At 42.7% G+C, this 16,205-nt stretch overlaps 1 protein-coding gene across 1 annotated transcript in view; it reads right to left on the reverse strand.

Moving 5' to 3' along the window:
* LOC124805287 overlaps positions 1-16,205 on the reverse strand; it is a 142,386-nt gene that overhangs the window by 26,232 nt on the left and 99,949 nt on the right. Inside the window, exon 3 of the mRNA XM_047265796.1 lies at positions 77-223. Coding sequence (XP_047121752.1) covers positions 77-223 — 147 coding nt within the window. The remainder of the gene's footprint in view (positions 1-76; positions 224-16,205) is intronic.

Here is a 16,205-nt window from a genome sequence, read left to right on the forward strand (position 1 = left end):
AGTAAAAGGTAAGCGTAGAAAAATGTTGTGGACAAAGTTATAGAATTTTTTGAACGAACCACGTGACATCACTTACCGGAAGCACAGGGCATTCCATAGGCACATTAAACGCATCGAGGATAGGCCTCGTGTTGTCGTTATCCTTGTTGTCGTCCAGGAATTCGCATCCATCATGCTCCCCCTGGTTGACCACAGTTCCGTCCTTCTTCATCACGAAATTTGTCTGCAACAATAAAAATGGAAGGATCATATAGCATTCTTGACTGCGGAACTGCATACCTGAAAGGGTTTTGTTCCAGTGCGAATTAGCCGGCCGGAGTGGCCGTGCGGTTCTAGGCGCTACAGTCTGGACCCGAGAGACCGCTACGGTCGCAGGTTCGAATCCTGCCTCGGGCATGGATGTGTGTGATGTCCTTAGGTTAGTTAGGTTTAATTAGTTCTAAGTTCTAGGCGACTGATGACCTCAGAAGTTAAGTGGCATAGCGCTCAGAGCCATCCAGTGCGAATTATGCTGTGTAGCTGGTCCCGGCGGAGGTTCGAGTCCTCCCTCGGGCATGGGTGTGTGTGTTTGTCCTTAGGATAATTTAGGTTAAGTAGTGTGTAAGCTTAGGCACTGATGACCTTACCAGCTAAGTCCCTTAACATTTCAAACACATTTGAACATTTTTTTGCGAATTATGACCCGTTTCCACGCGTTGTACCAGAGTGCTGATGAGGGTTACACATTTTCTAATGGATAACGCCTAAAGGCCAAATTTATTGTGTTTAGACGGCTGCATACTTCCTGTGTTCGACACAGCGCTCATACCTGCCTACAAAAACCGAGAATGCCATTCTGCTCCATTGCATTCGAGATATCTACGAGCCACGATTTACAGGCAGCGCTCATCAGCTACTGCTGTTGACCGAAGGCGAACACTTCGAGGCACAATTTCGTTTTGTGCCTCACGATAGTGGTGTAACGTTCCAATGACGTTGTTGTGGTGTGCGCTATGCCAGTGGGAAATCTCACATGATGGCAAGTGAAACGTGGCAATGTGCGCACAAATGTTAAAAATGATACTTCGATGAGACACGCTGGCAACCTGAGCAGAAGTGATGTTAAATTAAAAGGAAGGTCAGCGTCGGCCGTAATATTGATGTTTTATTGATAGCAGAATCGATTTTCGATCACATAGTGATCATCTTCAGTGTTGTACAAATTAAAATCAGACACTGGTATGAAGTTCAATTTGATACCAATGTCTGAGTTTAATTTGTACAGCACTGAAGATGATCACTATGTGATCGAAAATCGATTCTGCTATCAATACAACATCAATATTACGGCCAACGCTGTCCTTCCTTTTAATTTAATATATATGGTCGTTGTGCACACAGCACTCCATGGAGTCGCCAATCAATAGATGTGATGTTCATAACTGGAGACACAACTAGCTCTACCCGGGATCGCTAAAGGGAGAGAAAAAAAATCTAGTATTCATGATTTTACTGAAATATTACAATATACCGGGTGATCAAAAAGTCAGTATAAATTTGAAAACTGAATAAATCACGGAATAATGCAGATAGAGAGGTACAAATTAACACACATGCTTGGAATGTCATGGGATTTTATTAGAACCAAAAAAATACAAACGTTCAAAAAATGTCCGACAGATGGCGCTTCATCTGATCAGAATAGCACTAATTAACATAACAAAGTAAGACAAAGCAAAGATGATGTTCTTTACAGGAAATGCTCAATATGTCCACCATCATTCCTCAACAATAGCTGTAGTCGAGGAAAAATGTTGTGAACAGCACTGTAAAGCATGTTCGGAGTTATGGTGAGGCATTGGCGTCGGATGTTGTCTTTCAGCATCCCTAGAGATGTCGGTCGATCACGATACACTTGCGACTTCAGGTAACCCCAAAGCCAATAATCGCACGGACTAAGGTCTGGGGACCTGGGAGGCCAAGCATGACGAAAGTGGCGGCTGAGCACACGATCATCACCAAACGACGTGCGCAAGAGATCTTTCACGCGTCTAGCAATAGGGGGTGGAGCGCCATCCTGCACAAACGTCGTGCGTTCCAGCAGGTGTTTATCAGCCAGGCTGGGGATGATGCGATTCTGTAACATATCGGCGTACCTCTCACCCATCACGGTAGCAGTTTTGCTGTCCAGCGCCATCTGTCGGACATTTTGTGAACTTTATTTTTTTTGTTTTTGTTCTAATAAAACCTCTTGTCATTTCAAGCATGTGTGTCAATTTTTACCTCTATATCTACATTATTCTGTGGTTTATTAAGTTTTCAATTTTATACTGAGTTTTGGTCACCCTGTATTTTAAAGATATTGAATTGTTGATCTAGGAATGCTTTCTTTGATATCTCTACCTTCACGTGGCTTTCACCTGTCTAATTACAGGTAATTCTGCTGTCACCGGCCTTGTTTGAAGCGGTGCGCATTTTTACATTATTTTTCACGCGGTAGCTCTCGCGTAATAATGCCCTGTACATTCGTAAAACACCGTCTTGCTTCTTTTTTTAGTCTGTTTCTCTGTGCTGGTGACTTGAGATTGGGTTAATTTTTTCTCCTGGACGTAGCCTGCCCATATTACGTATTTTATAAAAAAAAGTAAGTATACTTATTTGGTTTTACATACTGAATGAAGCAGCTGTGTACACAAAGTACGCGACATGCTCTGTCAGATGTGAAAATATATAAAATTTTAGAGGATATGTGTCATCTCAGATGAACAGATATTGATGTGGAAAGAGGAACCGCTGGATGAGAATATCCATACAGAATTCCGGACTTCAGATACAGACGCACAATCAGACAGTTATTCTGTAATGCGTCTACAGCAGCCCCAACATCTGCAAATCGTGACAGGTATCAAGTTAGGGATGGAAAAACAAAATGGTTCAAACATAAAGCCCCTCTATCAAAAACTGCTCGTCAGAATATTGTGACACAACTTCCAGGTGTAAAGGGGGAAGCAAAAAATTCGAAAGCTGTTCTCGACTGCTGGAAAGTGTTTTTTCAGACAGTGTATAACACTACCGTCTGCTACTACTATGCCATAACATCAAAGCTGAAGGTAGTTCGTATAAAAAATTATTCTTATTCAAGTAATTATAGTATGAAATAGCAGAGCAGTGTTACCCTCTGAGAGGAATTTTGTTATGTTGACCGTGTTGTACCTAACGGAGGTGGCTAATCGGAAGTGTAAGTCAGAATTACGTAAATATTCAATCAGTAACAAATAATATTTTACCTAGCTACACGGTTTAAAGCATAAAGAAAACGGTCGCCAGCCTAATTAGGCAAGAGAATGATTAACATTTTTTTTTAAGAAAGTAGGTATGAGTAACTTTAACGGACAAACACAACCTATATTTTGCCACACGCGAGTGCAATGAACTCTGACACCTGCATATGTTCACGGATTGGAAGCTGACAGAGCAGAACAAACTATTTGCATAAACATAACAGATAACAATACACACTATTACTTTCAGGGCTTGTTCAAACTGAATGGTCTTTATAACATTACTATTAATATTCACTGTAGAATCATAAATTGGACATAGGTTCAGTATTACTTTTCAAACATTTTCCTAGCTGACATAAAATTGTAAACGTAGTTCATTGCAAAATTATGAACTGATCACAGGTTAAGTCTCTCTCAGCTAAATACTTTTCTAGTTAGAATGAAAGTTAAATGGAATTCACTAACAGTCTTTTGAATTAAGAAATTATTGTTTTCATAGATAGTGGTCTTTATATTAATCGTTATCTAGCATGAGAACAATAGACTAACTGTTGATCCTGTTACTCCATTAATATGCACTTTTAATACACAAGGGGAGTCCAATATTGTACAGAAGTTCACTTAAATAGGAAAAGTAATTGAAACTTGCTGTAATTAAGTAACTTTGTGCATTTGAACTACTTTCAGTGGATGGAGGCCCTTAATCTTGACCACTTTAGCAGAGCATACTAAACACACTTTCAACACTCTAAAGAAACAAGGTATTAGTTCTCAACTCTTACTGCAGTAGAACACAACTTGACATATCTGTAAGAAACTGACTCACCTTTTGCGATTTGCAACAAGCAGCACTGTGATCATTTACTAAGCAAAACTTTACCATCCTCAGTTTTATGAACTTTTAATTTTGAAATTGACAACAACATATTAATTAGCAGTTTTAATAGAAAAATTATTTTCAGCAAGCATCATATACTTTAGCTCACTCTCTTGCCACATAAACTTTAACTTTCTTTCAATAAAGGACACTCGGTAAGCACTTTAGAGTGGGAGGGACCCTAAGTGGATCTGTGACTGAGGATAAATCACGGTAGGTACAAAAGTTCAACTAAAAATTACCTTGTATTTGAGTACACTAAACATCCAATGAGCTGATCCTTCATTGTACATTACTATAGTGTTCCATTACAGCGATTGCGCAATGTGGTGGCGATCGCATGTTGGTAGGTGGATTTGCAGGTAGAATTGCCGGACTCTGTCATTTCTTGGTAGCGATGATAGACATCAATTTCAGAATAGCTCCAGCTCTTTATCCATTCATCCGAGGCATTCGAAAGCGCCAGGAAAAGCGTCTCTCAGAACCAACACAATACACAACTTTTACATGAGCTACTGACAGTTTGGTAGCTCGTCCCCGACTGACTCTCAATTCCAACTTTTCTACCTCGGCCAATCACAATTTGCGCGCCCTTCACAGTTCCGTTCCCGAGGGGAACCACAAAACCTTTTACATAAAAATACCTAAGAACCCTAAGTGAAGGTCAGCAGTTTACATAACAGCAAAGAAACATTTTAAATAAAACAGAACATTTGCACATATTGGTATTTATACAAAAAATTATTCACCCAAATTCCAAATATATACACTAAGTTTTGTCTCCCTCCAATTGAGACAAAGAATTTAAATGACAGATATACTACATTGCATAGAATCAAACCATGACATCAAAGTTTTTTTACAAAGAAAGGAGTATACAATTTTGTGTTATCGGTTCAATCAAGCGCATTTACAGAAGCTCAACGATGTAACATTAAATGAAACAAAAGGCAAAATAAATCAGTAGAGCATTAGAGCTATGGTGTTACAAGTGTATTTGACCGTGTTGTAAAATACACAAACCAGGAACTAGACAGAATAGCAGCAGGTCATTTACAGAGTGCTCGAGACTGCCCACAGACAGATTTCGAAGAATTATCTGCTTGCCTTGGAGCTTTATGTCTCACCAGAGTGAAAAAGTTACCGATGAACGACGGGTCACTGATGGAACTGCATCAGATATTTTTTTGCATCGATGAGCAGACGAAGATTCCGTACTCTTCAGCAAGCTGTACGGTTTGATGACAAGTCTACGAGGGCGCAGATGAAAGAAACAAATAACCTGGCACCGATTAGGGAAATACACTACCGGCCATTAAAATTGCTACACCACGAAGATGACGTGTTACAGACGCTAAATTTAACTAACAGGAAGAAGATGCTGTGATATGCAAATGATTAGCTTTTCAGAGCATTCACACAAGGTTGGCGCCGGTGGCGACAACTACAATGTGTTGACATGACGAAAGTTTCCAACCGATTTCTCATACACAAACAGCAGTTGACCGGCGTTGCCTGGTGAAACGTTGTTGTGATGCCTCGTGTAAGCAGGAGAAATGCGACTTTGATAAAGGTCGGATTGTAGCCTATAGCGATTGCGGTTTATCGTATCGCGACATTGCTGGTCGCGTTGGTCGAGATCCAATGACTGTTAGCAGAATATGTAATCGGTTGGTTCAGGAGGGTGATACGGAACGCCGTGCTGGATCCAAACGGCCTCGCACCACTAGCAGTCCAGATGACAGGCATCTTATCAGCATGGCTGTAACGGATCGTGCAGCCGCGTCGCGATCCCTGAGTCAACAGATGGGGACGTTTGCAAAACAACAACCATCTGCACGAACAGTTCGACGACGTTTGCAGCAGCATGGACTATCAGCTCGGAGACCATGGCTGCGGTTACCCTTGACACTGCATCACAGACAGGAGCGCCTGCGATGATGTACTCGACGACGAACCTGGGTGCACGAATGGCAAAACGTCACTTTTTCGGATGAATCCAGGTTCTGTTTACAGCATCATGATGGTCGCATACGTGTTTGACGACATCGCGGTCAACGCACATTGGAAGCGTGTATTCGTCATCGCCATACTGGCGTATCACTCGCCGTGATGGTATGGGGTGCCATTGGTTACACGTCTCGCTCACCTCTTGTCCGCATTGACGGCACTTTGAACGTGGACGTTACATTTCAGATGTGTTACGAGCCGTGGCTCTACCATTCATTCGATCCCTGCGAACCTTACATTTCAGCAGGCTAATGCACGTCCGCATGTTCCAGGTCTTGTTCGGGTCTTTATGGATACAGAATATGTTCGACTGCTGCCCTGGCCAGCATATTCTCCAGGTCTCTCACCAATTGAAAACGTCTGGTCAATGGTAGCCGAGCAACTGGCACGTCACGATACGCCAGTCACTACTCTTGATGAACTGTGGTATCGTGTTGAAGCTGCATGGGCAGCTGTACCTGTACACGCCATCCAAGCTCTGTTTGACTCAATGCCCAGGCGTATCAAGGCCGTTATTACGGCCAGAGGTGGTAGTTCTGGATACTGATTTCTCAGGATCTATGCAGCCAAATAGTGTGAAAATGTAATCACATGTCAGTTCTAGTATAATATATTTGTCCAATGAATAGCTGTTTATCATCTGCATTTCTTCTTGGTGTAGCAATTTTAGTGGCCAGTAGTGTATTCGACGGGTTTGTGAACGTCTGCAAGAAGAGTTACAGTGTAGGAGCATTGGCAACAGTAGACGAGATGCTGGAAGCTGTCCGTGAACGTTGCAAATTCAGGCAGTGTATTTCCCTTAAGCCAGCAAAATGCGGAATAAAAGTATATGCACTCTGTGATCCTAGAATTTTTTACACGCTGAATATGGAAATATATGCTGGCAAACAGCCAGCTGGTACATATCAAGTACCTAATGATACAAGGAATATGGTGTTATGACTAATTCGAATCACTGAAAGCACAGGCAGGAACATGACGATGGACAATTATTTTACATCTGTCCTAGTCACAAACGAAGTGTACACTAATCATCGACCCACAGTAGATAACAAGAGAGAAATTCCACAGGCGTTACTGTCTGCAAAGGGTGGATCAATAAACAGCAGCTTTTTCGCATTTGGAAAGAAACCAGGTTACAATTGTCTCCTTTGCTCGTATGTTCCTAACAAGAGACAGAAAAAGATTGTACTAATGATATCTACCTGCACAGAGACGATAGTATAGATACGGACAGTGGCGAATCAAGTAAAGCTGAAGTGATTACATTCTACAATATTACAAAAGTCGGCGTAGATATTGTCGACCGTCTGAAATCGGAATATTCTGTTTTTCACCTTGCTGAACATCGGGGCGATAAATAGTGAAGTAATATACAAGATGATTACGAGTGACTTGATGCCAAGGAGATGATTCCTAAAAGAACTGAGTATGGTGCTTACAGAAGCACATACAATCAAGCGTATACAAGTTACTAGCATATCACACCACTTGAAGGAGAAAATAAAAAGCGTTGAAGGTATCCACAAACTGCCTACAGCAGAAGAAGCAAGTGAATCACGAGGAAATACAAGATGTCACTACTGCCCAAAAAAGAAAAAAACAAATATACACACCATCCCTGCCATCTTTGTTCCAGTTCCATTTGTATTTTCTTGCTTGCCATGACTCGTTCGTCACAAGAAGCTGGAATTAACTCAGATTAGTAAAACGGGTGTGATGGTAACCTTGGATGTTCACTTACAGTCATTGTTTCGAAGTGCTGTTAGGAGAAGTGTTGTGATGTACTGATAAACTGTGTGTAACCACTGCATACTGAATTTTTAAAACTAAAGCAAGATATATGTTTCATTTAATGTTTATACATAATTATAATGTTTTGGTAATAAGAAAGAAGTAATTTACTTGCTAATTGTATCTCGGTAAGGAACCTACAGGCAAAAACGTAAAGAAATATCTTTGTTAGAAAAAATCTAACACGGGAGTTATCGCGCGACAACAATAGCCGCCAGCGATCCCGGGTTAAACTGCATTGGGAGCGAAGGATTACTTTTACCTGTACAACAGGTGGCTGTCCAGAACGATTTGCTGTAATCAAAAGGCTATGGAGAATTACGTTAATTCTGACATGATTGTCCTAAAGAGTGACTAAAGTGTAGTTTTAAAGTTTGTTTGACACTACAATAGTGAAGCCATGGTCACAGTATATAAAACTTTTTTCTTTAAAAAGAAAGGGTTACATTACCGGTTTCAACGAACTACATCGTCATTTTCAAATGTAAAAACATGAGTTGGAGAATAGAGAATGGGAATTATGACCATACATCTGACAAAAATAACGAGAAACAATGACACCAGGCAACTGAGACTATGGTGGCACAACCAAGTAACTACAAAGGGCGTTCAAAAAGTTTTGCATAGTCGTCTCTCATTTTTTTATTGTTTGCAAGAGGAAAATGAAATTTTTTGTGAACGTACTTGGAACATTTAGCTATAAGTTGGTATATAAAAGTATTTTCTTTTATTTACAGGCGAGCCATAATGGACCGTGAAGTAGGTGTCAGGTTGCGACAACAGTCGGTGATGGATTTCCTCTTCAAGACGTCATTACCCAGGATGAAACATAGTTGCTTTTGTTCGAACCAAGCCTCATCCGGGTTCCCCTCGGAAGTAGAAACCAAGACTTTCACGAAGAGCAGGCCGAAAGGTGATGGCCTCCTTCTTCTGGGATCAGTGAGGGGCCATTTTCGTTGACTTTTTGGAACCTGGCTCCACAATTAACCGGGACCGTCACTGTTTGTCATTGGACAAGCTGCGACGTCCCATCAAGATCCACAGACCACAGCATCAGGGTCAGCTCATCAGCTCATCAGACTACACCATGACAATGCCAAACCCCGTACAGCCCTTACGACGCAGGAGAAAATGAGGAAAATGGGTTGGAAAATTGTGCCTCTTCCTCCCTACAGTTCGGACTTGGCTGCGTCTGATTTTTACCTCTTCGGTCGTCTGACGGTCCATCTGCGTGGTAAAACATTTGATAGTGAGAAAAACCTTATTTCCTATGTCAAGCGATGGAAGTCAATCCCCAGAATTTTACCAAAGTACATTTACATCATGGAAAGAACGTTTGGCCAGATGCGTCACAGCTCATTGAGGCTACATTGAGTAGGTTCAATGTATAGCTAAATTTTCCAAGTATGTTCACAAAAAATTTCATTCTCCTCCTGCAAAAAATAAAAAAAGTTAGAGACGACTGTGCAAAACTTTTTGAACGCCCTTTGTACAAGTTGTACCTATGCTTACCCAAATGTTCATTCCATGTCACGTAGTTTTTATCTACTCTACATTAGAACACTTGTGCTAGATTTGGGGAGGCGCGCTGGTCCCAGATAGAATCCGTCCAGTGGATCAACGACGATAGTGAGTGTGGTAGCCAGCTTGGATGTGGTTTTTAGGCGGTTTCCCACATCTGGCTAGGTGAATACTGGGCTGGTACACAAATTCCTCCACAGCTACATGATTCGAAAGCATTTCGGAAAATGTCCTAATGCTTTGGCGTGGGATGCAGACAGCTGGAATAGAAAAATTCAATACCAGGAGGGAGGTGTGGTAAAGGAAGAGCATCAAGCCATTCCCTACCACTAGCGTTGCCAAGTCCGGATTGACATGTCAACACCATGAAGGCATGGGAAAGACCAGAAACCAGAAGGAGGACCCACTTTGGGAAGAAATGGTAAGTTCACTTCTTGCAACCTGTAGTCATAAAACTGTTAGAATTTTATTTCAGCATTATGATCCTCCCAATTGTCTGTGGCGAGAAGCGATTTCTTTCTTTGGTCCACTTAGATGTTACTGCCGAAAAATTTCTTTTAACATTCGCATTGTGTCTTACAATAGAAAACCAGAAGAACAGGCAAATTCTCGATAGTTCTGAGGAAGTTTCAGCAAATGCAGACTTTTTGCACTTGACAAATTTTCACCATTTCCTTATCTAACCATATGGATTTTAAACTGAAATTATTTGTCATCGATAAAATAGTCAGAGGCACATATTTGGAACAGTACACAGATTATACTAAACTAATAAAAAAAAACGAATAAAACATTTTAAATATTAAAATTACATAAAGCAAAATTCTAGATAATTTACTCGATTTAAAAATGCCGACGAGTCCTCCTTTTACTAGAAGGATGATAATTGTATGTTAGCACCACACTGTGGCAGCCAAAAAACAGCATCATATTGCTAGGTTATAAGTTTTGTCTCTGCCTTTTGTGACACTGATAATCCACGTGTTACCACCACTCGCTTTGCTCTTTTTTCTGCAGGCCATAGTGAAAACCCCAATGTCCTACTCATCCCTGGCTATTAGGCAAGATGGCCAGCTCAATTGCACGATTTTTCTTGGTAAAAGTGGTATTTAACAGCTGGTACTTACACTCACAGGAGCTGAAAATGACATTTTGTTGTAGTGCACGATATATGAATGACTACAGTACATTGAAGCGCCAAAGGAACTAATCATGCATATTCAAACATAAGAGATATGTAAACAGGCAAAATACGGCTCTGCGAACGGCAACGCCTATGTAAGACAAGTGTCTGGCGCAGTTACTAGATCGCTTACTGCCTCTAAAATGGCATGCTATGAAGATTTAAGTGAATTTGAAGGTGGTGTTATTATCGGCGCACGAGCGACAGAGGACAGCATCTCCGAGATAGCGATTAAGTGGGGATTTTCCCGTACGACCATTTCACCAGTGTACTGTGAATATCAGGAATCCGGTAAAACATGAAACCTCCGATATCGCCGCGGCCGGAAACGGATCCTGCAAGAACGAGAACGATGACGACTGAAGAGAATCGTTCAATGTGGCAGAAGGGCAACCCTTCCGAAAATTGCTGCAGATTTCAATATTGGGCCATCAACAAGTGTGTGCGAACCATTCAACGAAACCTCATCGATATGGGCTTTCGGAGCCGAAGGCCCACTCGTGTGACTGCACAACACAAAGCTTTACTCCTCTCCTGGGCACGTCAACACCGACATTGGACTGTTGATGACTGGAAGCATGTTGCCTCGTCGAACGAGTCTCGTGTCAAATTGCAGAGAAGGGAGGGACGCGTACGTGTATGGAGACAATCTTCTGATTCCATTGACCCTGCGTGTCAGCAGGGGACTGTTCAAGCTGATGGAGGCTCTGTAATGGTGTGGGGCGTGTGCAGTTGGAGTGATATGGGATCCCTGATACGTCTAGATACGACTCTGACAGGTGGCACGTACGTAAGCGTTCTGTGTGATCATATGCATCCATTTAAGTCCATTGTGCATTCCGACAGACCTGAGTAATTCCAGCAGGACCATACGAGACACCACACGTCCAGAATTTCTACAGAGTGGCTTCAGGAACACTCTTCTGAGTCTAAATACTTAGCTAGTCACCAAACTCTCCAGACATTAATATTATTGAGCATATCGGGGATGCCTTGCAACGTGCTGTTCAGAAGAGATCTCCATCCCCTCGTATTCTCACTGATTTATGGACAGCCCTGCAGGATTCGTGGTGTCAGTTCCCTCTAGCACTACTTCAGGCTTTAGTCGAGTCCATGCCATGTCGTGCTGTGCCACTTCTGCGTGCTCGCGGGGGCCGTACACGATATTAAGTAGGTGTACCTGTTTCTTTGGCTCTTCAGTGTATAAGGTGCAAATCACACAGTTTCAGCAATTTACGTTTTGATGTGTGATAGGTCCCGCCAGCAATGCCGAGCTGGCTCACGCTATGTCGTCAAGTCACACACCGTGAATTGAGCAGAGGAGCAACACGTGGACTTCAGGCTGTGTCAGGCGTTACGCCTGTCTCACATGGAATGAGAATTACCGTACTTACATAAATCCCTCGCAAGCTCCGTCGCCTCCTGGCTGGCTAGCCTGCTGGGATTTGTGCGTGCTTTCCATGGTAGCTTCGGTGCTGTTTTTCTTGTGCTACCGGTGCTGGTCAATCAGAAATCCAGTCTGGTGTCTGACATCATAGCTTACAACGCCAGTTAACCCTTGCGACCATACAGACTGCTACGTGCCCACCGGCCAGACGACTATAAAGAAATTAATTGGTAAGAAAATGGATTTCTACGCATCTTATAGCTTCATTCGTCAGCTTCATGACGAATGTCTGTCATTTCGTTAATGGTTTCAGATACTGTGATATTTCGATAGAGGCAAAGGTGGAAAAATGGGCCCCTGCTGGTATTATGGGCCTCCTACATATTTGGAAGTACAGGCTATGAATTCTAACGGAGAGCACATGAGCTACTAGAAATAGTTGCCAAACTTCACTGTAGAGTGTGCAGACGTAGTAGCTGTCAAGGTTTGTGAGTAGTTGTGCTGTGAATTTTTTCGCTGTCATCAAAAGTTTGAAAAGTTAGTGTTTATTTGAATAAAACTCAAATTTCTAACATGTTATTACTAAAACTAAGGTAAGGTACGTATTTGGCTTGTTGTTGTGATGCCGTTTTACATTAATTAACGTCGGTTGCGAACCAAACTAATCGTAGGCAAAATCGTTTTTCCCAAGATGTCGAGGGTGAATATATGGGCCCCTTTTGCTGCTAGTATTATGGGCCCCGTAAAATCAATCAGATTTTATGGGACCATTTACAAATATTGCTACTCTTTATGTTTCAGATGCCTCGAAGACATCTTGTACCACCAAAAAAATCGAAACGGCAATCGTGGGACAAAGCAAATATGTCAAATGCTCTTGTAGTTATTAAAGAGAAAAAATGAGGTTGAAAAAAGCGGTTAAAGTGTACTCTGTCCCTCGTTCTACGCTCCAAAGGCTTTCACGAATCGATAAACCGGTCGAAGAAATAGTTAATATTAAACTGGGCCGTCCACCGGTTTTACCACAGGGACTTTAGGACGAACTGGTTAAATATCCTCTCATTATGGAATCCAAATTCTACAGCCTTACCAGAAATGACGTCAGGCGCATGGCCCACCAGCTTTGCACAAGAAATAAAATCCCTCATCCATTTGTTAAGGGCGAAGTTTCTGGTCGAACTTGGTTTGACCATTCTATGTCACGGCACAAAAATATTCTGTCTATTTTGAAGCCATCCGCAACTTCGATTTCACGTGCTAATGAGTTTAATAAACAAGCTGTCGACAATTTCTTCAGTTTACTTGAAGCTGCGCTCAGTAACTACAAATATCCTGCAGACAGAGTTTTTAATGTAGACGAATGAAAAAATGGCTCTGAGCACTATGGGACTTAACTGCTGATGTCATCAGTCCCCTAGAACTTAGAACTACTTAAACCTAAATAACCTAAGGACATCACACACATCCATGCCCGAGGCAGGATTCGAACCTGCGACCGTAGCGGTCGCGCGGTTCCAGACTGTAGCGCCTAGAACCGCTCGACCACCCCAGCCGGCAGACGAATCAGGTCTTACCGTCGTTCAAAGAAAAATTTCTCGTGTCATCGGCCTGAGGGGAAAAAGGCCAGTTGGTGCATTATCTGCAGCTGAAAGAGGATCACTTGTAACGTGTAAAAAGATGCTTGTGTGTGTGACTATTGTGAATAGACTAGGCGTAGGCTGTGAAAATCATCCCACCAGTAGACTAATTAACAATGTTCAGAGTGAATCTTTCTTTCATTATACACAAAAATTAAATAAAATTATTTTTTCAAATTTTTGTTTCTTTTTATTTCAAACTACCTTGGGGCCCATATCACCAGCACAAATTCTTGACGCAACAAAATGCAGACTATCAGGAAAAATAACATTTTGTTTTAACTATTAAAAAGTTGAGCCAAAACATGTCGTAACTATTTGCAGGACATACTAGAGAAATGCTTTATGTTAATTTCAGGTGATTAAAATAAAAATAAAAGGTGTTATATAAAAAAAACGAAGTGGGGTCCCATTTATCCACCTTTACCTCTATTAGGTATACTACTGCAAGAAATTCTTAAAGTTTGCAGAGAAAAATAGAGGACACTATGAATTTGCTTTTGGCTCCTATTAGTTCATATGTTGCTACATGTGAAATGTACCGAAGATGTCGAATTATTCTTTATACATGGAAGGATGTGTCTATCAACAACCTCGAGAAAATTGATTCTATGTAAAGCAGTTTGTCCCGAACTCGTGTGCCAGCGAAAAAAACAGAATAAAATATTTGCAAAATTTCTCGAATCCCATAAACGGTTGCAGATATCGAAACAAGATTTTGACAAATGATAAGGCGCAAGGAGAAAAGTATTTCGCCATTAACTAATATGCAAACCCTCATGTCTAGCGCAATGTTCATGTGACTATAGATTTTTTTCATTGAAATAATGTAATATTTAAGCCTCATCGATAGCTGTTGTAACGATATTTGTTGTGGGTTTGGAACAGTGTAAGTGAAGAATCACACCGAGAATAGGCATTTTTATGAACTACTGAGTTGTCTTTCTTTCAGTTTCTGCTTCAATAACGCGCTGTTTTATCCTTCTGTCGCAAATGCAATTGTACTAGAATGTCATTAAAATGAATACTTATAAACTCTGCTGTATATTGCCGAATGAAGCAGATTTTAACGTGGCAACAAGAGGACTTATGTCTTACTCAAAACACGTCACTGACACCGTTCCTCTGAAGACAGATAAATGTGATAAGAAGTCTGGGAAAAATGAATCGCTTCTTTTTTGGAATCATGCACTTCTGTGTGTCTTTAATAACGAATGATACACTCCTGGAAATTGAAATAAGAACACCGTGAATTCATTGTCCCAGGAAGGGGAAACTTTATTGACACATTCCTGGGGTCAGATACATCACATGATCACACTGACAGAACCACAGGCACATAGACACAGGCAACAGAGCATGCACAATGTCGGCACTAGTACAGTGTATATCCACCTTTCGCAGCAATGCAGGCTGCTATTCTCCCATGGAGACGATCGTAGAGATGCTGGATGTAGTCCTGTGGAACGGCTTGCCATGCCATTTTCACCTGGCGCCTCAGTTGGACCAGCGTTCGTGCTGGACGTGCAGACCGCGTGAGACGACGCTTCATCCAGTCCCAAACATCCTCAATGGGGGACAGATCCGGAGATCTTGCTGGCCAGGGTAGTTGACTTACACCTTCTAGAGCACGTTGGGTGGCACGGGATACATGCGGACGTGCATTGTCCTGTTGGAACAGCAAGTTCCCTTGCCGGTCTAGGAATGGTAGAACGATGGGTTCGATGACGGTTTGGATGTACCGTGCACTATTCAGTGTCCCCTCGACGATCACCAGTGGTGTACGGCCAGTGTAGGAGATCGCTCCCCACACCATGATGCCGGGTGTTGGCCCTGTGTGCCTCGGTCGTATGCAGTCCTGATTGTGGCGCTCACCTGCACGGCGCCAAACACGCATACGACCATCATTGGCACCAAGGCAAAAGCGACTCTCATCGCTGAAGACGACACGTCTCCATTCGTCCCTCCATTCACGCCTGTCGCGACACCACTGGAGGCGGGCTGCACGATGTTGGGGCGTGAGCGGAAGTCGGCCTAACGGTGTGCGGGACCGTAGCCCAGCTTCATGGAGACGGTTGCGAATGGTCCTCGCCGATACCCCAGGAGCAACAGTGTCCCTAATTTGCTGGGAAGTGGCGGTGCGGTCCCCTACGGCACTGCGTAGGATCCTACGGTCTTGGCGTGCATCCGTGCGTCGCTGCGGTCCGGTCCCAGGTCGACGGGCACGTGCACCTTCCGCCGACCACTGGCGACAACATCGATGTACTGTGGAGACCTCACGCCCCACGTGTTGAGCAATTCGCGGTACGTCCACCCGGCCTCCCGCATGCCCACTATACGCCCTCGCTCAAAGTCCGTCAACTGCACATACGGTTCACGTCCACGCTGTCGCGGCATGCTACCAGTGTAAAAGACTGCGATGGAGCTCCGTATGCCACGGCAAACTAGCTGACACTGACGGCGGCGGTGCACAAATGCTGCGCAGCTAGCGCCATTCGACGGCCAACACCGCGGTTCCTGGTGCGTCCGCTGT

The sequence above is a fragment of the Schistocerca piceifrons genome, chromosome 7 (genome assembly GCF_021461385.2).
Source record: "Schistocerca piceifrons isolate TAMUIC-IGC-003096 chromosome 7, iqSchPice1.1, whole genome shotgun sequence".
Taxonomy (NCBI): domain Eukaryota; kingdom Metazoa; phylum Arthropoda; class Insecta; order Orthoptera; family Acrididae; genus Schistocerca; species Schistocerca piceifrons.